At 41.9% G+C, this 23952-nt stretch overlaps 1 protein-coding gene across 1 annotated transcript; it reads right to left on the bottom strand.

The window, feature by feature from the left end:
* Positions 1-13232: 13232 nt before the first annotated feature.
* Positions 13233-17499, bottom strand: LOC138975099 (uncharacterized). Its single transcript, XM_070347749.1, has one exon. It carries the CDS (start codon positions 17383-17385, stop codon positions 13279-13281), a length of 4107 nt encoding a protein of 1368 aa, XP_070203850.1. The 5' UTR covers positions 17386-17499; the 3' UTR covers positions 13233-13278.
* Between the last annotated feature and the right edge of the window lie 6453 nt (positions 17500-23952).

The following is a 23952-nucleotide window of genomic DNA, read 5'->3' as shown; positions in this document are numbered from 1 at the left end:
TAACTTAAATAATAATGATAATAATAATGCCGTGACTTTGACTTGTTCCCTATTTAATGGTATGTTGTACGTTTATATTTGTTTTATCTAACCAATCTGTTTATATTCGTCAAAATGTCATTTCAAGTTTTTCCGTGCTCAGGCATTTCTTACGGAAAGACCGGAAATGAATGATCTTTCGCATGCATACAAAACCGAAAGTGATGCATCAAAATGATGCATCATTTTCTAAAACGATGCATCATTTTCGTATCGGATGCATCAGTTTTGGAAAATGATGCATCCTTTTTGAAAATGATGCATCCTTTTGTGAAAATGATGCATCAAATTGTGAAAATGATGCATCAAATCTTGGTTTTGGATGCATCAATTTGATGCATCAGTTGATACGATCCGCGTTCCGTATCTCTGAGTCTGCACATAAGGTTGACTCGTGTTCGTCTTGGCCCGGATTCGAACCCGTGACGTATCACTCGTCCAGTGTTCTACCAACTGAGCTAAAGCGTTCCTGATTTGTTTGAACCGTATTTCATTAGGCCAAATAAAAATATTTGTCATCATTTTCACGAGTTTTCATTCACAAACACCTGGGAAATAAATCTCATGTTCCCCACGCAATAAATCGAGGTGGTGAATGGGTTTGAGCTTTCATGTGAAACGTGGATTGTCAAAGTAAAAGCCAATCAGGCTGATTGTTTGATGTGTGGAACCATCGCGGCTTTGGATTTGTGTTTCCGAGGACAACGATTGTAAGCATTCATTCTCAAAGACCCAATCAATGTTGATAATTACCGCGACGACTCATGGTCAATTTGCAACTTATCCCTGTAATCGCAAAATCCACAACAAAAAGTCATAAACACTTAAAAAGAAAAGAAATATGCTCAACACTTACTGAACTCACACGTATGATCGCAGCTCTGTACATTTTCAGACTGGAAGAAAAGCGTCAACAAGCTACGTTTGACGTCACATACAAGGTTGACGTATTATCTCGAGCTACTGTGACGATGCTTTGTGGCCCGGAGTTGGATTCTAAAAATTCGTCTCCCTGTGGGTTATTGTGCATTTTGTTGCACAACCAAAATGATGACAAAAACGATGTTTAGTGGCTTGTCGTCAGACCAGCATTTTGTTGTTGGTCCTCGGGGAGCATATCGCCTTTTGTCTCATATTTATCAACCGCGGCCTTCGGCCTTGGTCGATAAAGATGAAACAAAAGACGATATGGTCCCCTTGGACCAACAAAAAAGCTGGTCTGTCAACAAGCCACTAAACATCTTATAATGTTGGTTTAGGGTAACCCGACCGACTCTATTTTTTCCCGCCGACCCTAACACTTTTGGCACATTTTGCGAACGATACCGAGACTAAAGGAAGTAACCTCCTTTAAAATCGACTAGATTTAAAACTTTTTTTTTTTAAATTAAAGCAAATTACTGACCCTATCTTTGTTGGTGACGTTGCCCTAAACCAACATTATAAGATGTTTGGTGGGTTGTTGACAGACCAGCTTTTGTGTCGGTCCGAGGGGGAGCATATTGTCTTTTGTTTCATATTTATTGACCAAGGCCGAAGGCCGCGGTCAATAAATAATAAACAAAAGTCCATATGCCCCCCGAGGACCGACAAAAAAGCTGGTCTGACAACAAACCACCAAACATCGTTTTTGTCATCATTTTGGTAGTGAGAAAAAAAGTGCCAAATTAACACAGGGAGCCATGCTTTGAAACACGAGTTCCGTTTTGATAACACATGGTTTGGGGCCCCAGCACGTTGTTGCAATCAAAGCTGGCGTGTGAAAGCAACTTTCTGTGTTTTGAGTTCATAAAATGTTGGGATGAATATGGCAGGTTTGAGGATGCACAGTTGTGTAGGTTCCTCTCAGCATTCCACCCCCTCGGTTTTCAGTTGTAAATATTAAAGCTTAGTGATCGAATGGGGAAGCTACGTTGGGTCAAAGGTCACAGAAGATTTGCGTCGTGCAGCGAAGGAAAAAATCGCGATCTTGTTTCCGACTCATTGCCTCTTTGTTTTTCATTAGACCTGTCATTCTGCTTGCTCGGCTTTGCTAGATGTTTGCATATATTGTTGCTATGTTCTTTGCTTTTGTTATTATTTCTTATTTGCGCTTCGTTTATCGATACAACGTCTTAAGCAAGGGTAAAAATTTGTGTGTCACGGGTCTATTGGTTTGACTTGAACTTGACGTTCGTGTTTCTCCGAACGTCTGTGTATCGAAACACAGATACACGCACTCCATGACTTTGTAAGAAGACAAAACATATGGCTAGGTTTCATTTGTTTGTGATGAATGTATTACCTTTCATTAAGTTGTTTTGTTTTTTGTTTACTTTTGCCAGTTTGCCAGTTCGTTTTTGGAACTTTGCAAAGCAGTGTCGTGTCGTCTGTTTAGGTCTGGGGAAACGCCAATGAAAAGAGCCGAAGAATCCCCGAGCGTTTCTATTGGGTTTGCTTTTGATTATCCATGTATAACCTGCTTCCTGCAACTATGGTAACCGGGGATTTATTGCATGGGGAACATGAGATTTATTTCCCAGGTGTTTGTGAATAAAAACTCGTGAAAATGATGACAAATATTTTTGTTTGGCCTTAAAGGTAGGCTTACATCACGATATTGGTCCAAGGGAAATGATGCTCCCATTTTATTTGAAGATCTTGACAGATCTGTGGTGTTGATAACAATTGTGGACCTGCAAACGATACATTCATTTATCTACCGAATGGGGAATTTTTAGAGTCTCAGAGACATAAAAAAAAAGTCTCAGAGACATAGTTGAATCTAACAACCACGACTTCTTCCTTATTGTTTGTTGCAGTATATTTATCTATCATCCACTCTTTAACTCTAGGTCTTGCTGCGCTTACTTGTCATTGCTAATGTATTGATGTACCTGTTATTCAGCGCAGTCTCGAAGCCTTCATCTAGGTTTACCATACATCAATAAATTATGGTCAGTGACATTAGTTGTCATCATTTCATCTGTTGTTAACTGCTTACATTGTCAAAAAAATGAAATCTCTTTTGTAATCCGCTCCATAAAAACAACTCAACTGGAGAACGCTGCAACACATTTTAAACAAGTTTTTGTTGAACCAAAATTGAATCCCGACTCTCCGTTAGCACTGAAGGTTAATTAACCTTTTTGGACGAGTTATTATGAAAAGGTTGAGAATTCTGTGTCGTGTGATTTTACATTTGAGAAGTTTTGTTCTCTGCGAGGAACGAAGTAACAATACAAAGATTATAGACAGAGATGGTGCAGAGATAACGATACAAAGATTATAGACAGAGATGGTGCAGAGATAACAATACAAAGATTATAGACAGAGATGGTGCAGAGATAACAATACAAAGATTATAGACAGAGATGGTGCAGAGATAACAATACAAAGATTATAGACAGAGATGGTGCAGAGATAACAATACAAAGATTATAGACAGAGATGGTGCAGAGATAACAATACAAAGATTATAGACAGAGATGGTGCAGAGATAACAATACAAAGATTATAGACAGAGATGGTGCAGAGATAACAATACAAAGATTATAGACAGAGATGGTGCAGAGATAACAATACAAAGATTATAGACAGAGATGGTGCAGAGATAACAATACAAAGATTATAGACAGAGATGGTGCAGAGATAACAATACAAAGATTATAGACAGAGATGGTGCAGAGATAACAATACAAAGATTATAGACAGAGATGGTGCAGAGATAACAATACAAAGATTATAGACAGAGATGGTGCAGACATAACAATACAAAGATTATAGACAGAGATGGTGCAGACATAACAATACAAAGATTATAGACAGAGATGGTGCAGACATAACAATACAAAGATTACAGACAGAGATGGTGCAGAGATAACAATACAAAGATTACAGACAGAGATGGTGCAGACATAACGAGGGATAAGAGCGTCTTTCAACTTGAATTCACGCCAAAAAAATCAACAGCTGTGTCTGGCTCAAAGTACTTTACTTGGTATTCGTTCGTCGTGGAGAACTTGACTCATAATGAATGGATTGAGAGGTATTGATTATGTTTGATATGAAGATAAGTGTACGTGTGTTTGTGTGTGTGTGTGTGTGTGTGTGTGTGTGTGTGTGCTCGTGTGTGTGTGTGTGTGTGTGTGTGCTCGTGTGTGTGTGTGTGTGTGCTCGTGTGTGTGTATTTGATAACGCGTGTGTGTGTATTTGATAACGTGTGTGTGTGTGTGCTCGTGTGTGTTAGTGTGTGTCTGTGTGTGTGTGTGTCTGTGTGTGTGTGAGTGTGTGTGTGTGTATGACGTGGGACGTGTATGACCCATATTTTGTACACAGGCATTCAACGTAGAAAGAATGGGTCCTCCAGGACGTTTTTGGAGACCATGAATCGTACTGGATCCACACCATCTGAGTGAGAGTAAACAGTGTACATCTTTCGAAAGCTCGTTCTTTGACCTGTCTTCTTGGGAATGTGCAGGTCAGATTCAGCTTAGAGGAAATGTATTCCTTCTTTGTCAATGTTAATTGTTTTAAACGAGGTTAGCAGTATTAGGCTAGAGAGGCCCAGAAAATGCTTTTTGAGAACGTGTACGTGGACGTGAAGCGAGGCGTCACCAACATGCATATTTTACGTCACACGCTTGCCAGGATCTACACATTGTGTCAACCAGGGCAGAGGTACACGAAACCTAAGTGGGTGCCACCCAAACGGGTGATAACAAACCGCGGGGTCTGATTGGTTGAAATCACAACAAATCACAATTTCAACCAGTCCAACACCGCGGCTGGCTCCTATCCGGTTGGTTACTTTCTTGTGCACCTCGGCCCAGGACCAACCTCTTCGACGCGTGCGGGTAACGTCACAATCCACACGTACACGTCTTCGCTACACGAAGTGCGTCTGGACCTCTGTAATCTAACAATTCAGTAACGCGTGGTCATCATCTAAATAGTCAAAAAAGCAAAACAACCCGTAGACAATTTCAGAGGAACAGACAGTTTTGTGAGGTTATGATTCGAACATGCCTAAAAAGCGCACAGGGACAAAATAATATTCGAATGTGCTCAAATCAAACACTCTCGTTTTGTAATTATCTTTGTCGTGCACGCGTTTGATTTAGATATTTTTCTCTGAGAAGACTTTGAAGTCATCTGAAACAAATGCATGATTTGTTCTTTGTCGTAGGTTTTGTTGTTGGTGGACATCAGTATGTGGAGCGCACGTATTAAAAGTTTAACTCTGGCAACATAATAAAGTTTAACAGCAATTGAAGCTTGGGTTGGTGTAAGTTGGAAGGGGCTGTGGCGACTAGACGAACATTCACACACACACACACTTAGTGTATCAAGAGGCTGGCTGGCTGCCCCTCGATGAAGAAAGAAGGCTAAAGTCGGCGCAGTATGTATCAAGAGCCAGTACAGTTGATAATGCTGTGAACGAAGAGCTCACTGCTGAGTTCGACACGATAACCTCGGCCCCTTACCAAAACCTAAAAAGAAAAACACCCACAATATACGAAGCAACAATCCAACTAGCAGACTATGTTCAACCGATATTACAAGAAAGTGGGGTGAACCCAGGTAGGATGGCCCAAATTCCCATTAACCCCTTCCCCTTTTGGTTCATGGAGTCCCCCATTATCATCCCTGATCATGATCTGGGTATAACAAAGAAAGATAACCCTGTGCTTGTCTCATCAATAGTAAGAGAAATAATCTCAAACAGTTACAAAGATCACCTACAAATATTTACTGACGGCTCAAAACAAAATGATGGCCAAGCCGGCTGTGCTTTTGTCATCCCTGACCTCAAAATAACTAAAAAATTCAAACTCAACCAGGATATGTCCATTTTCACTGCAGAAATGTACGCCATCTTAAGAGCATGCCACTATATCAATGACCTCCCTCAACCCCCAACAAGAGTCGCGATCCTCTCCGACTCAAAATCAGCGCTGACTGCTCTCCAAAATGGTTCCAGAAACCGGGAAGAGCTTCAGACGGAAATATTGTTCCTCTGTCACCAGATCATTGCCTCTGGAACAGAATTGACCCTTATGTATATCCCCTCACACACGGGGATCAGAGGCAATGATATGGCTGACAGAGCAGCAAAAGAATCTGTCACAGATCAAGCAGAATTTCATGACCTCAAATTAACAAAGACGGAAGCAAAACACAAAATGGCCAAAGTTGCCTGGCGTCACTGGGAAACAGAATTAAAAACAGAAGGCGATGCCCATGGTTGGCTTATTCTGCCCCGACAAACAAAACAAAACAGGCCTACACTCACAAGTTCTTTCCCCGTCTCTGTGAATGTGGAAAGCTAATATCTTTTTTACACCTCTTTGACCGCTGCCAATCACTCCAACAAGATTTCCGCAACCTACACACCCTTGTCAACGAACACAAACTGAAACCCCATGAGTTTTTAGATAAACATTGCACGCTTCAAAGGAAGCCAGCATACACCCTGTGTCTCTCAATACATAAGGCTGAAATAGGACATCTGTTTTGAAAACTTCATCCCCTCTCCTCCTTCCCACCCCTCAACCCTCTCTCCCACCGACCCCCCCCCCCCCCCCCCACGCCCAACAACCAAAGCGCCTACAACACCTATCACATAGCTCTATTCAAACAAGGCTGAATCACATACACCGCCCTCCTACCTGAACTTAAGTTCCCCATTCTGATATATTATTTTAGCAAGTTATATTTAATATTCTTATTTGGCTAATAATTATTTTTATGTTTCTAGTTACGTATTTATTTACTTATTCAGCCAGTTCTTTATTACATTATTTTGGCATTATCCAAAAGTCTAAAAAATATTTTACATAAATAAAAAGCAAATAAGCCTACAAAACCGCTCCACTTCAACTATATTTCGCGTACACTATGGCAACAACCCCAACAAAATCTTTACTTCCATCCCCATTTTGAAATATCGCAACAACAGACTTCCAGATCTATAACACGATCATATGTGTTCTCTGTTTGCATGTCTGTCCAGTGTCTTGTCCCCCCATAAAGCATATCAACACTACCTGTCCCAAGATAGGCCAATTGGTTCCAAGAGGACGTTAACACTAATTATCATCATCACACACACTTACCGCCTCTATACTCATGTTTAAGTGACGTGTATCACAGTATGTGTGTGTGTGTGTGTGTGTGTGTGTGTGTGTGTGTATATGTGACGTGTGTGTATGTGACGTGTGTGTGTGTATGTATGTGCCGTGTGTGTGTATGTGACGTGTGTGTGTGTGTATGTGACGTGTGTGTGCGTGTGTATGTGACGTGTGTGTGTGTGTTTGTGACGTGTGTGTGTGTGTGTGTATATGTGACGTGTGACTGTGTATGTGTATGTGACGTGTGTGTGTATGTGACGAGTGTGTGTGTGTGTGTGTGTGTGTGTGTGTGACAGGGAGACTACCGTCGCCCTTCACAGCAGATTCTGCAGAGTTGTTCGCCTTTGAAGTAGGCAACACCTGTGGATTGTAGAGTTCTGTTTGTGATGGGGTCTGGCGGCTTTTGTCTCTCTGTATGTCCATGGATTCCTTTGCGAATGCATAACAGTTTTTATAGGGCTTAGAAATAAAGAAATAAGCTCTAAAATTCTTAATCCTGTTTGATTGGACTTCGCCTAAAAGGTGATTGTGGTGTTTCGGCACTCGGTTACATGTAAGTGACGCCGTGTGTGTGTGTGTGTGTGTGTGTGTGTGTGTGTGTGTGTGTGTGTGTGTGTGTGTGTGTGTATGTGGTGTGTGTGTGTGTGTGTGTATGTGACGTGTGTGTATGTGTGTGGGTGTGACGTGTGTGTGTGTGTGTGTGTGTGTGTTTGCGAGCGTGTGTGCCAACGCAAGCGTGCGCGTGTGTGTGTCTGTGAGAGAGAGAGACAGAGAGACAGACAAACAGACAGACACACAGTACAGACAAACAATTCAAAGAATAATTCGACGGTTATGAGATATTAAAATGAGCAATTATGAATTTATTTTGGCTTACATGATTAAGAATTCTCTTCGACTCCCTCTAATAATTGCAACATCAACACGGTATATGTTTCACTTAAAAGTCACACTCGTTCCCTGAAAACAGTTTAACTCATCTTAGATCTGGCAAGCCTTTAAATTGGGATGAGACCATTCACCCGATTGGACACATACCAAAAATGAACACCCTGGCTGCTCCGTGTGGAAAGTATGATGTTGAGTAGGTATTGAATTGAATGTTTAAGGTATTAGAACACACCTGACAGTACGCTGGAGTAGCCTCCCTTCCCGGATTTAGAACGCGTTTCGTGTCGTAACAGATTATCCACTTATTAGCCATATCCGTATGCAAAATAATGAAATAAACATTAGGAAATGTCAGAAGTTTACAACTATCGACATTCTCTATCAGTGCAATAAAAAAACAATCGTTAGAACTTGCATTTACGACATGTCGTGCGTGAGAACGTGTCACTGTAAACAAGCACTTCTTGCCTGGCTGAAGAACCATACGAGTCAATCTAAAACAGACAAGTAATGGAAAGCAGTCTGCGGATAAACATAACAAACTGCTGATGAAAAAGTGTGTTCGTCCCTGCTCTGGAGTAAAAGACATTGGACTGATGACAACGTGGCAGCGTTCACGCGAACAGATTTTTTTCACATTATCGCTTCTACATTTTATTGCACGTACTTGGGGCAGATCAGAATTTCACACTGGAAGATGACAAATTGGTCTTGTGAGTTGAGAACCACATGTTCTTTGCCGACAGAAATCACGATGGGACAAGATGCAGATTGTGTTGAAGAGATGTTTGCAGATTATCGCATCTACATTTTATTGCTCAGATCAATGCACGAAGTTGGGGTAGATCTGAATTTCGCAATGCCGGAAGACGACAAATCGGTCTTTTGAGTTGAGAACCACATGTTCTTTGGCGGCAGAAATCACTATGGGACAAGATGATGATTGTGTTGAGGAGGTTAATACTGACTGACTTTAGATGAAGAGTTCCTAGACCTGGTTTTTGTAGAGAGGCATCATGATGATATCCTGTGTTTTTTTAACGTTCTTGGTGACAACGCGCCAGAATCGCACGAAGATCGAACTCTCGAAGAAAACAAGTTTATCGCTGAACATCGGAAATGTGAAAGTATTACTCTTCCTGTCTGATCAGTCTCCCCGTTAAATCTACAGGCTACATTATTTATCAGGTAACTTACCAAACCGGAGTGTGTGTGTGTGTGTGTGTGTGTGTGTGTGTGTGTGTGTGTGTGTGTGTGTGTCAGTGTCAGTGTCAGTGCGTGTGTGTGTGTGTGTGTGTGCCGGATTACCACCATTAACGCACCCTTTTGGACTTTTCTACGTAACCTTACTATGCCTGCTGTGACATTCACGAGGATTATTGTGATTCTTGGACAATCGTGTGCCTGTGCTGGACTTGCAGGAAGACAAACGGCGTCGGAACGTATACGTGCTGCCAAGTGTGCATGCCCAGAGCGCAGTGTGAACCGAGAGTGAATGTGTCATTGTGTGGAAGTTTTGCTTGATTGATTTATTCATGATTTAATTTGCCTTTTGGTTCAATAGAAAAATCTGTGTACGTTATACTTTGTATTTTGTGGTGTGATTCGCCCGAGTGCGAGACCCCCATCCCCGAACGCCTCTGTGGGTAGAATTGTATAATTGTGTGAGTAACGTGAGTGTGTAGATGAGAATGTTTAGATGAGAATGTGAAAGTTGCTTTGGACCCAGACACACACAGCAGACTTCAACGCAACAGCTAAGTTTCAGCCTGACAAAGAAATTCGAGTGACACAGCTAAGGGCTGTACTTGTTATTTCTCTATTAAAACAAATGTTTCAAGATCTTTAGGCCAATAAAAAATAAATTGTCTGTTTCTAATAACATGGGTAAACAAAATAGGGTAGGTAGGTAGGGATTTTTAATTTTTTTTGCCAGGATAGAATTCTTCAAAATAACTAAATGACACAAAGAGACAAGACTCGCTATAGATACATTTATTAAAAAAAAAGTTAAAAATGTGACCGTAGAATATAAAATGATTGTTTTACCTGGTCTGGAATCTTCAGTAGTAATTGCATAAAAAAAAGTCTGATATATGATATATCAATTATCATGTTAACTTTTTCTTAAAATGGGTGCGCTAAATCCTAGTCTGTTTGTTTTTAATGGACTAAGCAATCCTTGGACTGACAGAAAATATGTATTTTAAAAATGTCCAGTTGCAAGTTACTTATTTTTCTAATTGGAAGAGAATATACACTCTTTTGTGTTCAAATGGGTAGGGGGCGGGGGTAGTAAAAGGATCACAGTTCAAGATTGTGCGCGACAAGAGGTGTGTTTCTTTTAACTGTGATAAAGAGCGACAACTCAACTTGGTATCTAACACTATTTCTGAACACTGTAACCACTGTAACCACTTTAGCACTTTTAATTTATTATTTTTTCTGTCTTCCAAACTTCTTCTTCTTCTCCTCCTCTTCTTCTTCGTTCATGGGCTTAGACTCCCACGTTCACTCATGTTTTTAGCACGAGTGGATTTTTACGTGTATGACCGTTTTTACCCCACCATTTAGGCAGCCATACGCCGCTTTCGGAGGAATTCCAAACTTCTAATTCAGCTTCAAAAAATGAGAAAAAAAAGGTGTTTTTTTAATTCAACAGTTAAATCACTATGTTGGATATTCTATTTTGCTTCCCTATTTATCTTAAGTTTTTGATCATCTGATTACCTTGCTTTCCTATTTGTAAGATAATATGCACTCTTTTCTGAAAAATAGGTAGGGGGTGGGGGTAGTAAAAGCATCAAAGTTCAAGATTTTGCGCGACAAGAGGTGTGTTTCTTTTAACTGTGATGAAGAGGGATAACTGAACTTGGTATCTAACACTATTTATGAACACTGTAACCACATTAGCACTTTTAATTTTTTTTCTGTCTTCCAAGCTTTAAATTCAGCTAATAAAATGAGTAAAAAAGTGTTTTTTTCTGAATTCAACAGTTAAATTACTATGTTGGATGTTCTATTTTGCTTCCCTATTTCTGTTCTGAAGTTTTTGATCATCTGACTACCTTGCTTTTCTATTTGGAAGACAATATGCACTCTTTTCTGAAAAATGGGTAGGGGGTGGGGGAAGTAAAAGCATCACAGTTCAAGATTTTGCGCGACAAGAGGTGTGTTTCTTTTAACTGTGATGAAGAGGGATAACTAAACTTGGTATCTAACACTATTTCTGAACACTGTAACCACTTTAGCACTTTTAATTTATTTTTTTCTGTCATCCAAGTTTTGAATTCAGCTTACAAAATGAGTAAACAAGTGTGTTTTTTCTGAATTCAACAGTTAAATAACTCTGTTGGGTGTTCTTTTTTGCTTCCCTATTTCTGTTCTGAAGTTTTTGATCATCTGATTACCTTGCCTTTCTATTTGGAAGATAATATGCACTCTTTTCTGAAGAATGGGTAGGGGGTAGGGGTAGTAAAAGCATCACAGTTCAAGATTTTGCGCGACAAGAGGTGCGTTTCTTTTAACTGTGATGAAGAGGGATAACTCAACTTGGTATCTAACACTATTTCTGAACACTGTAACCACTTTAGCACTTTTAATTTATTTTTTTCTGTCATCCAAGCTTTAAATTCAGCTTATAAAATGAGTAAACAAGTGGTTTTTTTCTGAATTCAACAGCTAAATCACTCTGTTGGGTGTTCTTTTTTGCTTCCCTATTTCTGTTCTGAAGTTTTTGATCATCTGATTACCTTGCCTTTCTATTTGGAAGATAATATGCACTCTTTTCTGAAGAATGGGTAGGGGGTAGGGGTAGTAAAAGCATCACAGTTCAAAATTTTGCGCGACAAGAGGTGCGTTTCTTTTAACTTTGATGAAGAGGGATAACTCAACTTGGTATCTAACACTATTTCTGAACACTGTAACCAGTTTTGCACTTTTAATTTATTTATTTCTGTCTTCCAAGCTTTAAATTCAGCGAATAAAATGAGTAAAAAAGTGTGTTTTTTCTGAATTCACCAGTTAAATCACTATGTTGCATGTTCTATTTTGCTTCCCTATTTTTGTTCTGAAGTTTTGATCATCTGACTACCTTGCTTGTCTATTTGGAAGATAATATACACTCTTTTCTGAAAAATGAGTAGGGGGTGGGGGTAGTAAAAGCATCACAGTTCGAAATTTTGCGCGACAAGAGGTGTATTTCTCTTAAAATTTGTGAAGAGGGATAACTCAACTTGTTATTTAACACTATTTGTGAACACTGTAACCACTTTAACACTTTTAATTTATGTTTGACTGTGTTCCATGCTTCAAATTGGGCTTCAAAAATGGATACATAAGGGTTTTTTTCCAAATTCACCTGTAAAATCACTATGTTTGATGTTCTATTTTGCTTCCCTATTTCTCTTCTTCAGTTTCTGATCATCCGATTGTTTTTTTGTTAACATATTCACAATACAATATCACAATTTCTTCAGTAGGGTTTGCGTGAAAAAATCTCATACCTATGCTCAAACTTCAGTCGCTATCTCAAAATTTTGCGCGACAAGCTCTATTCATTTTGTTTTTTCCTGATAAACAAAACACTGAACTAACATAAAAACAAACCTTTAAAACTGCCTAACCACTTTGAAATATGGCCTCAGGTGTGAACTCCAGCCTTAAAAAGCCAAATCGCTTTTACGACATTAGTTCATAAAAATGTTTTACCCACACTGCACAGCGAACTCCCAGGGCGTTTATCTTTTAGTAATCGTGCAGTATGTATACAGAAAGAAGTGTGTCTGTAAGTTCTTACGAAGACTGTTAGGTCTGGTTTTCTAAGACGATGCAGTTTACTCTCGAGGTATGAACTAAAGTTGACCATTCTAGTTTCTACACTTTCCCCCCCCCACTCTGGTCTATGTTTTTAATTTCAAACCTGAAATTATGATTTCGGGCAACGTTCAACGACTCCAACGTGTGTGTGTGTATATGACGAGTGTGTAAATGTAAAACTTTCTCAATCTTCCTTTCCATTCATTCCCGAAAAGGCCGACTATACGCCGAATTGGTCAGATCAATTTCATATCCAGATTCCTGTTACATATTGTTAAGACTAGATACTAAACCGTTGCCCTAACAATATCACTCACTGACTCAGTCACAAAATTTAAGTTCTTCTCTGAAATGTCAACGTATGTGTTAAGTCCTCCTAGTTACCTTGGCAGATTCCGGAGACCTGCATTCTCCTGCCTCAATGCCGTTTACCTTTCTTTTTCCCCTTGCTTTTCTCTCGACTGGCTCTGAAGTCTTTGGAAACGTCTGGCCTGATCCGAATGCTGGGATTGCGGTTGCCGGCCAGCAAATCGAACAGATCCATGTCACCTTTGAGGATGGCCTTGGGACCACGGTAGCTCACGTTACTGTAGACCGTAGCTTCAGCGGCCTGTATTGCAGCACCAAGAGTGTTGCTTACGGGACTTACAGCCGCGCTCAGCTGGGAGGCAGTCTGTCGAACCAGGTTGTTGGGTCCGCTCACCAGCCCCATCTCCCATGGTTGATGCTCTATAGAGTCTTCCCTCATGTCTCGGGCAAACTGTTCCGCCAGACTTTCCTGTACGGCTGGTCGTATCATCCCTCCTTCTCGTGCCTTGGACCTGACGCCCCTGGAGGTCGAGGCGACCGAGTCAGCCGAGGGCAGAATGAACTCTATGTATTCAGAGTTCTCCGTCGAGACATGAGCTAACTCCTTCATCAGGTCTTTTGTGTTAGTGCTAGACGAGGTGGATTTTTCCCCAGGCTTTTTATCCTTTGCGGGGCCGTCGTCAGTGGCGATCGTGAAACTGTCGTCTGGGTCCACGCAGAAAGTGGAGGGAAACAGTAAGCTTTTGCTGGAGGACGCAAGACTGGCGTCCGTGGGACTGTCCTCAAACACAACATCGGTAGGAATCGACACCAAAGGCCGGCGCGGCGACGCTTTGCTCTCCTCTGCGAGTCCCGTTGTCAGGCTGTCCGATTCCTTGACGTAGAACTGGCCGGGATAGATCGGATTCATCACCGTGCGTCCCTTCGAAGAGGAAGGTTTGATTTGTTCACCGTTGTCATCTTCACCGACGAAAAACGCACGAGGCGTTAGCCAGTAAAGATTCGTGTACGAAACATCCGTAGTTTTAGAAGGGGATGTCCGCTTTGGTACTGCTTCTGTCGCCCGGTGTTTGTCCACTGTCTTGACCACATGGTGCTTCACATATGATGCGCTCGACCGGATCCCACTTTTTACTGAGGAGTCACTAACTCTAGACAGATTTGCACTTGCAGCATCTGGGCTTTTTGTAGGCGCGTTACTTTCTCCCGAGCCTTCATTTTTCTTTCTTTTCTTCATTTCATTCCACTTTGAAACTATTTTTGTCTTTGCTTTCCAGAAAGGAACACACAAAAAGGGCAACAGTTTATTTCTACTTTCGCCCTTTTGATTTTCCGGTTCCGGCAAACTTTTGCTTGTCGCGGAAGTACCATCCTGAACTTCGTCTTCCTCCGTTACTTGTGTAAATGTTGTCTCCTCGGCCGGGCCGGAGTCACTCATGCCTTTAGTGGTTGGTGCCAAACCACCAGTGGCAGGTTTAGACTGATCAACGGAAGTGTTGCTACCAGAACCCTGCTGCTTTTGAATATCAGCAAACGATCGTTTTGTTGCCAAATGCAGAGTATCAATTCTCTTGATGGCACTGCTTTTTATTCGCTTGAAGGTTGAAAATTTGCGTTTGCTCACAGAATCAGGTTTCATATTCTTCTTCTTTGGCAAATTAGATTTTGAAGTTCGACTCTTCTCGCGAATGGGTGCTCTTTTCATGCCTGCAGTTAGACTGGACTCGTCTTCTTTCAGCTCTGGGATGTCAGAAAAGATAGCAGAGATGAATGACTGTTCCTTGGTTGGAGCGGCCTGTTGGCTTTCATCAACACTGAACATGTACTGGATGACGCCCTGACCTGCGCTGTCAGAACAACCTGCGCTACCTTCGAGACCGGCCTCATCTTGCCCTGACGAGTCACTTGGTCCTGCATTAGCGTCACTTCGCAACAAAAATCTCTTTGCTGCTGATGCGATCATCATTCCAGTGCTTTTATTCTCCAGTGGAGGTTCGTCAAAGACATACAAAAAATCGTCGTCCGAGCTGTCCGAATCATCCCTTTCGGAGGCATCTTCGTCTTGCGCTTTTGCGAGAGGAATGTCAATCGTCTCTACCTCCCATCCAGCCAAGAACATGTCAAAGGCGTCAGCACGTATCTTGTTCACGCTGGGTTCGCTTTGTTCCCTACATTTATTGTCAAGGTGGGTCGATGAATTTTTCCACACCGATTTGCGCCTCTCTTTGTTTATTTCTTTTTTGTATTTTCCTTTAACTTTTATCGGATCGGGAAGGAGACATTTTGGAAGCCAACTGATGCTAAGAAAAACCCGTTGATATTCCACTCTTACTTTTACGTTGAAATAACAATGCAAGACAAAGAGATACATGCCCTGCGTAGAAGCAAGTGCAACAAACAAGTAGGATAGTACTATCGTTTTTTCGTTGACGTCAAAGATACCAATAATCCATGGTATTCCGAGGACTGCCACCAGCATCCAAATGCCCTTCACCCACCCTGCAAATTTAGTCCAGAAAGGACGACTCTTCTTGGCCTTAGATTTGTAGGAATGATTCAGCATCACGTAGGTCGAAAATCCAAGTACAAACGTGTTGATGGAGACGATGACAATGACAGGCCCGACGAAGCCCCAGATGGATCCATTGGTACAGTTGAGCCAGCAGTAACCGGCGGCTTTGTACTGTTCTCGCGTCACTGCTATCGTCACAACCACAACGAGCAGCGGCAGAATGTAGCCTATCCCGTAAATTCCGTACGTACCCACCATAGACATGGTGACTTGTTTGGCCATAAGCGGCTGAGCGAACAGAAAAAACAACTCCAGACCTTCGACAAACATCCAGCTCCAGGCAGAGAGGTAGAAGTAATGAGCTCCTACGGTGAAAACAAGACACATTTTGGCATTTCCATCGAGAAAACTGCCAATGAAGAACATAAGGTTGCCCAACAGAAGCGAGCAAGAAAGGTTCTTGTGGAGACGGTTGCGGCGCGAATTGAGGTTCTCGAAGTGGTTGAAAGTGAAGAGAGTGATGCCCAGGCACACCATGGAGACGATGTTTCCCACTAAAGTCATTTGCACCAACACTGGATGACTGCTGAGTTCTTCTCCTCGCTTGACGTTTATGAGCACAGCAAAACTGGTCAGATGGTTGCACTGGCAATGACTGTGGGTGTTGTTGAAGGATAGGATCCAGCACCCACTGCTTGACCACCTGTAGGCTGAAGTGTCCCAGAACATACACTGCGGAGTGTGCATGGCCCAATCAACGCACATCCGATGGGTAAATGTGATGACTACTTTTGTCTTCAACAAGGCCTGCTTTGATGTCGACACAGACACACCCACGATGTCAGATACTATCCTATTTCGCTGTTTTCCCCTGCTTTTCTTCTCAGCATGTTGAAGAGAGAATGTACCCTGCTTGCTGTAAAGCCTGTCAGAGTTTGAAACGACAAAGAACGTCACGCGCAAGATGTCAGAATGCGTGTCGACGTTCGATTCAGTCTTGCGAAGACTGAGTAAAACAGTGGTTTTGGTGTGGGCATCACTAGTCAAAACTGCGGCAAAACTGAAGCACCCCAAAATGGCTATGTTTGTTTTGATAACTTTCATCACAACACTATGTGTACTTGCTGTCCACAAAGACTGAGCTTGTAGGGAGGAGGCAATCTGAATTCCGGCCTGTTCAAGCAGTGTGAGAACCATGGGAAAAGTATCACCCTGTGAACTGTCGACGCCTTTTGTATAAGAATGCACATTCTTGTAAAAGTGATCGACGGTTGACTGCATCTTCGAAGATATCACAGTGGACTGATACAGCATTTCAGGCACAAATCTGCTTTTAAAATTACAAAAGATGGAATGTTGCATATCCCAGAGGCTGTAATTTGCACCAGGTAAGTATGGCATGACACACTTGGTAGCCACACGCTCGAATGGATCTGTTCTTGGCTGCCTCTCTTGGTGTTCTCTTTGTACAAGAACGCAGGTCTGACCACACGCGGCCCTCCGTCCTGCTTCCAGAGGAAAATACTTAAACGTACAGTTTGAAGAGTTCAATGTGCTGGTCAGTATTGAGTTCCACTGTTGGGCGACTTTGCTGTGTGTTGAAGCATGGACACCAATATCGGTCTTCTGCAAAACAGGTACGAAGGATTTAAAGTGTGTTGAGGCTGCAAGGAAAAAAACACCGACGAACAGGAAAGCTTCCATGAAGAACACACCGCTTTATTCACTGCCCTGTGAATCTGTTGTTAATACGGCGACTTCTAGAGGGAGTCCCTGAAGAATTTTGTACTCTGGACTTTGCTGAAGAAGGTGCGGAAATGCAAGGAGTCCGGAATAGTCTAAAGTGGAATTATTGCATCATAGAATTTCGTCACACAAGCATGCTGACGCAATAATGCTGGGAAGTAGTCTCGGCGAGCGTGGGCAGGTTGCGGTGTCACGAAATATCATGGTCTCGGTCAACCAACTCCCGCACCTTCGATACTTCAACCACAGGCACAGGCACTCGTCACGATCGGGTCGGGATCAAAGTGGGCGTGGCCTGTGCGCTCTCAAGACTACTACTATTACAAGGTAAAACTCATAAACCATAAGAAAAGACCCCCCCCCCCCCCCCCCCCCCCCCCGTCCATCACAAGTGACAGCCATAGGCCCCGAGTGACGAGTGCCTGTGCTTCCAACGAATATCCAAAGCTTTCCGACATATTTGAAGTGCAAGAATTTCAGTTTCAAGAAATAGCAGTGATGGCGCTAATATGTTTTCAATCTGGTACACAAACTTTTATGATAAAAACTATCCAGAAAAAAACGGTAGGTTGGTCATTGGAACCAGTGAGAGTCCAACTCAGAGTACTGGTTTTGTTGTTTTACTAGCGAAAAAAACGGTAGTTCTACAAATCAACCGGTAGGTTATACCGGCAGCCAATTATTTTTCGGTATTTTGTCATTTCTACCGGTAAAATACTATTAATTACCGATTAACGCCAATACTGAATAGTTGTGTTGTTGTTTTTGACAGTGTGTGGGCGAACGCGCTCGCGTGTGTGTGTGTGTGTGGACGTGCAGGGGCGGATCAGTTCATTTTATGGGGGGGGTTTCCAAAAGTATATTGTGAAGATATGGGTGTGAAGGCGCGAAGCGCCGAGCCGACGGCGCGAAGCGCCGAGCCGACGGCGCGAAGCGCCTAGCTTGCTAGGGGGGTCCGGGGGCATGCCCCCCCGGAAAATTTTGAAAAAAAGGATGCAAAATGGTGCAAGCTGGTGCATTCTGAGGATGATCATTACCAGTTCCAGGCAGCAGATTTTGTCACTGATTAATACCCACAAAATTGAAACTCAACCCAAAAAAACACACAAAAATATTTTTATTTTTTGGCTGGGGGGGGGGGTTTCCGGAAACCCCAGAAACCCCCCCCTCGTCCGCCCCTGACGTGTGTGTGTGTGTGCGAGTCTGTGTGTGTGTGTGTGTGTGTGTATGTGTGTGTGTGTGTGTGTGTGTGTTTATTGGGTGTCTTGAACTATGAACGGCGATGTTTTGGATTTACAAGAAAACAATATAAGATGTTTGGTGGCTTGTTGACAGACCAGATTTTTTGTTGGTCCGAGGGTACCATAAATTCGTCTTTTGTTTCATTTTTATCGACCAAGGCCGAGGACCAACACAAAAATGCTGGTCTGACAACAAGCCACCAAACTTTGTTGTTGTCATCATTTTGGAAGTACAACGGTACACACAATAACCCAGAGGGAGACCGATTTTTAGAATGCAATATTCCGGGCGACAAAGCACGTTACACTTGCTCGAAATAACACGTCATACTTGTCTGTGACGTCAAACGTAACTCGTTCTTCCAGTCTGAAAATGTACAGAGCTGCGATCACATTTGCGAGTTTAGAGCATATTTCTTTTCTTTTAAGTGTTTTATGACTTTTTGTTGTACATTTTGCGATTTAAAAATTACCGGTCATTAATTGTCGATAACCACTCGCTAAAAAATCCATTAAGGGATCTGCCTAGTTATGGTCAGAATAATTAGAAGTTGTTGATGCTTTTGTGGGAGAAAGAACATTCTGTCTACATTACATATCTGCGAGAACTGTTCTAGTCCCATGCACTTTTAATTTTTTGTGATTTTTTGAAATAACCTTGTGTCTTCTAATTTTGTGAAAATGGGTACATAAAGATAACGGCTAATATTGGACAGTACGCATGTAGTAGCCACTTGCTAGATAATTGTGGGGGGAAGTGAATGCTATACCTATTAGAACATAGCAAGAAATTACATTTCAAAGCACTTTGGTATGTTTTATACCGTCTTTTTTAAAGCCATATGTACTCGATGACTATACACGCTAATTGCTTTACCAACAGCTGGAGACAGACTAAATTAAGTTCCCTGCAAAATATTGTGGTCTAGGACCCCTTAAATGTTGAGATATTTGAATTTTCATTTTGATCTGGATCGTCCTATTTATAGATTTAGCAACACATGTAACGTTGATGCAAGGGAGAGAACACCGCGGCTTTGTTGACATCCTCACTTTTTCAGAGGCTAGAACAAGCTGTAATGCATGTATTATGGTCCGCGCATGGTGACGTATCGTCATTATATGGTCTTATGGTGCGTTTGACATCGATTGTGGGCAAACTACACTTTGTAAACACGGGAGTGCGTTAGTATGCCTTTAAATAATTTTACTTAGCGCAATTACATTTGTCTTCATATAGAGAAGAAGAAAAAAAGTCTCTGAATAATTCCGATTTCCCTACAAATTGATATGTTGTAGCTCACTCATTTCTAGAGCTATAGTGAAAATTTGAATATCAAGTCCCATGCCAAAAAATGAAACTGCAGGCAGTTTCCCAACCCTACCCCCTAACTTTCGCGGTCGCCATTTTACATTCCCCACTTTCATAGACATCAACACATTTCAGAGATGAAAACAAGCAAAGCTATCATATTGCACATACCGTAAAATCCCTAGCATAAGCCCACCCCCCCTGTGGACAGATTTAGGGCAAAATTGGGGGGTGGGCGTTTGCTAGGGATAGACCCCTTTGCACAAAGTAAGTGTTGTGCTCAACCGTGTAATTGAGTGAATACAAACCCCGAAAGTTAGGTCGTGTGAGTAGAAGTGAAGGAAAAAAAACAAGTCGCGTAAGGCGAAAATACAATATTTAGTCAAGTAGCTGTCGAACTCACAGAATGAAACTGAACGCAATGCAATTTTTCAGCAAGACCGTATACTCATAGCATCGTCAGTCCACCGTTCAGGCAGTGAAATTGACAAGAAGAGCGGTTTAGTAGTTGCGCTGAGAAGGATAGCACGCTTTTCTATACCTCTCTTCGTTTTAACTTTCTGAGCGTGTTTTTAATCCAAACATATCATATCTATATGTTTTTGGAATCAGGAACCGACAAGGAATAAGATGAAAGTGTTTTTAAATTGATTTCGAAAAAAAAATTTGATAATAATTTTTATATATTTAATTTTCAGAGCTTGTTTTTAATCCGAATATAACATATTTATATGTTTTTGGAATCAGCAAATGATGGAGAATAAGATAAACGTAAATTTGGATCGTTTTATAAATTTTTATTTTTTTTTACAATTTTCAGATTTTTAATAACCAAAGTCATTAATTAATTTTTAAGCCACCAAGCTGAAATGCAATACCGAAGTCCGGGCTTCGTCGAAGATTACTTGACCAAAATTTGAACCAATTTGGTTGAAAAATGAGGGCGTGACAGTGCCGCCTCAACTTTCACGAAAAGCCGGATATGACGTCATCAAAGACATTTATCAAAAAAATGAAAAAAACGTTCGGGGATTTCATACCCAGGAACTCTCATGTCAAATTTCATAAAGATCGGTCCAGTAGTTTAGTCTGAATCGCTCTACACACACACATAGGGAGGCCCACAGGGAAAATCCAAAATGGCGGCCACAGCCGTGATTTTTTTTTACTTTTCTATGAAGATTTAAAAGGCTAAATAAATATTTTGAAAACGTCAAACAACTTGCAAGGGTTTCTCCAGTTGTTGTTATTTTGAATGATTGTTGGTATGTGAACGTGCTGTTTTTGGTTCATGAGTAAAACAAGTCCCGAACTTGCCCCAAAACGCTATCTCCCGCTTCGGACTTAGCCGCAAACGCGGTGTACAGGGAAAAAGCTATTTGACGTCGCGGCAAGCGAAACACTCGAAATCGTCACCCAAGTTCCAAGAGCGCGCGAAGAAAAACTATTTAAAGTACAATATTGAAATTTAGTGTGGCATAAGATCAACCCTTTGTTATGATGTATGTGAAAGAGCGACTTATCAACATTTTATTAACGTCTTGAAAAAGGGTGGGTTCTGAACACAGTGTTTTACTTTTTACACAGATGTTTCTGGAAATCGCCCATTCCTGTCAATAATGTTAAAAGGCCAATCTACCAGGACAATGTCTTATCTAATCAATGTGTGCAATACTTTAACCGGGCCAACCGATTGAAGTGAAACAATATTTCAACTTTTGCGCCGTCCAAGGCCGAATCGCGTAAGTTCTGAGATCTCGCAAGGAAAAAGTATTAGATGCAGTTTACTGACATTTTGCATACCATCAGATCAATCCTTTGTAATTATGTATTCCGCTGAGCGACTCATAATTACTATTAACATGTTGTGAATATAGTTGATTCTGAACACAGTGTTTTTGTTTTGACACAGGCGTTTTTGGAAATCGCCCATTTCTCTCAGTAATCTTAAAAGGCTAATCTACAAGAAGAACATCTTTTCTCATCAATACGGGCTATACTTTGACCGGGCCGATCGATTGAAGTGAAGCGATTATCCAACGGTTGCGCCGCCGAAGGCTGAATCTAGTCATTTACAGATAGACTAGAATCTGAGATCTGTAGCTTGCAAAAAAAATGACACGCTAAACGTTGCTTGTTAGAAGCAAACATCCAGTGTGTATGTGTAGTTTAGATGTATGACAATACGACCAGGATGGATGCCCATCCTGAATATCGTTTTTATGGCCGCCATGACAGTTTTCAAAATGGCTGCCGCCGCTATCAAATTTTGGAATATCTCTGGCTCTAATACGAATAATTCAATAAAGTTTGCATTTATTTCTACATTTTCTGGCACGAGGAATGCACTTAAGATATTTTAGAAATGATTCACTAAGGTTTTAAGCTGTTTTCTTAATTATCCACGACACATTGGGAAAAATTAAGACATTCGGACACCCAGACAGTTCGGTTTCTGTACAAATGGTCTGCAGACAATGACAAAATAGTTTCAACATTCTTCAATCCTAGTAAAAAACAAACAAATATGCAGTACAGATACAGAAACATTAGACAGCAAAGTTCAACAATGGCACCCTTGGCATATTGCAGAGCAAATCAGTCTGATGAGTTTAAACCCTCCCTCTTGTGGAATTGACACACATAATGCATATCGAGTGTACGACTATTTGTTCAATCATCCTGCTCCTTGGATTTCTGCAGTACTCTGTGCAGTGGCATGCTCGCGTGCATGCTAGAGCCAGGTGGGTGCACTTGCAACGACGCGGGGCACAGCAGGTAGGACCAGCACCACATCCACAAGATGCAAGTTCCAAACACATTGACTCTGGGACGTGAGTTGTCAGAAGCTTAGGTTCAAGGCGAGTGTTCTTCTGTCCCAACAGCATGCCATCCACTGTCAACGACCGAAGGTAGCTGAGGATTTGTTTCCAGGGCTCTCCTCCAGATCAGCGTTTGGTAATGAGAGCGTCTGATGTGAAGAGAAAGAGCAGCATGTGTTGGCGGGAGATTCTCAATGCTTTTCTTTGCATTGTGAAAGAGAGAGCAGCGCACTTGTTGGCTGGCTGGCTGTGTTTGGATCATACAGCTTGCATATATATGAAAGCTTCAGCGTCGTCCTGTACCCGCTGGTCAGGGAAGTCCTCCCGACCAAGGTTCTCGAGAAGCTGAGGATGCTTAACAAATGTACTCCATACAGACTGTTTGCCTATGCCAGCAAATTGACTGGTGCTGTCTGATCCTGTTATTGCATGGAATGCCAGTACAGACGATTGCACTGCCTCTGGTAGATTAATGTCGTGCACAGGGATGTACCGTTTCTTCCTGGATATCCCAGTCTGCATCCACAGAAGGGGACTCAGCTCGGTCCGATGTACAGTGAGGAGAACCAGGACATCTGTGACAGAACTGATGATGATTGTCTGACCATATCCCTGCTGAGCGGCATCTTTTGCATGGAGCAGTATTCGAGTGTCAGCTTCCTCATGATCTGCCGATGACAGTTGTGCCATGTTTCTTCCGGATGAAGACTAGACTTTGGCTGCATCTGCAAACCAACCTCCAAGTACAAGTTCTCGTCCCTCCTCCTATGGCAACTTCTCGGCAAGCTGGGGACAGAGAAAATGTGCCAGGCTTGCTTCGTTTTCATTATTTTGATGACAAGACCACCGGCTACTTTGCCTGCTTTGTTCACATGCTCAACAGCCTGGTCATCTGGACTGGGATCTGGTTGAACTTTTGCCTTGACTCCTTCGTCACAAAATCCTCAGCAAAGAAGGCTTGGTGCACATCTGGCGCTGTCTCAGAGAGCATTATCATATCTTCCAGAAACACTGCTCCCCATCGTGTGTAGTCGACATAGTCAAAGGCCCCAAACCAAGGCAGCATCTCTGAGATGGATGAGAGAAACAGATTCCAATCTCTATCACGCAGGGAGCACGTGAAACGCAAGAGAATGGACACCAGCTTCAT

This window comes from Littorina saxatilis, linkage group LG9 (assembly GCF_037325665.1).
Source record: "Littorina saxatilis isolate snail1 linkage group LG9, US_GU_Lsax_2.0, whole genome shotgun sequence".
Lineage (NCBI taxonomy): Eukaryota > Metazoa > Mollusca > Gastropoda > Littorinimorpha > Littorinidae > Littorina > Littorina saxatilis.
Note: the sequence above shows the minus strand (reverse complement) of the source record. Positions and strands in the feature narration are given on the sequence as shown.

Coding starts and splice junctions, on each gene's coding strand:
- LOC138975099 (XM_070347749.1), bottom strand. CDS start 17,385: ATGGAAGCTTTCCTGTTCGTCGGTGTTTTTTTCCTTGCAGCCTCAACA.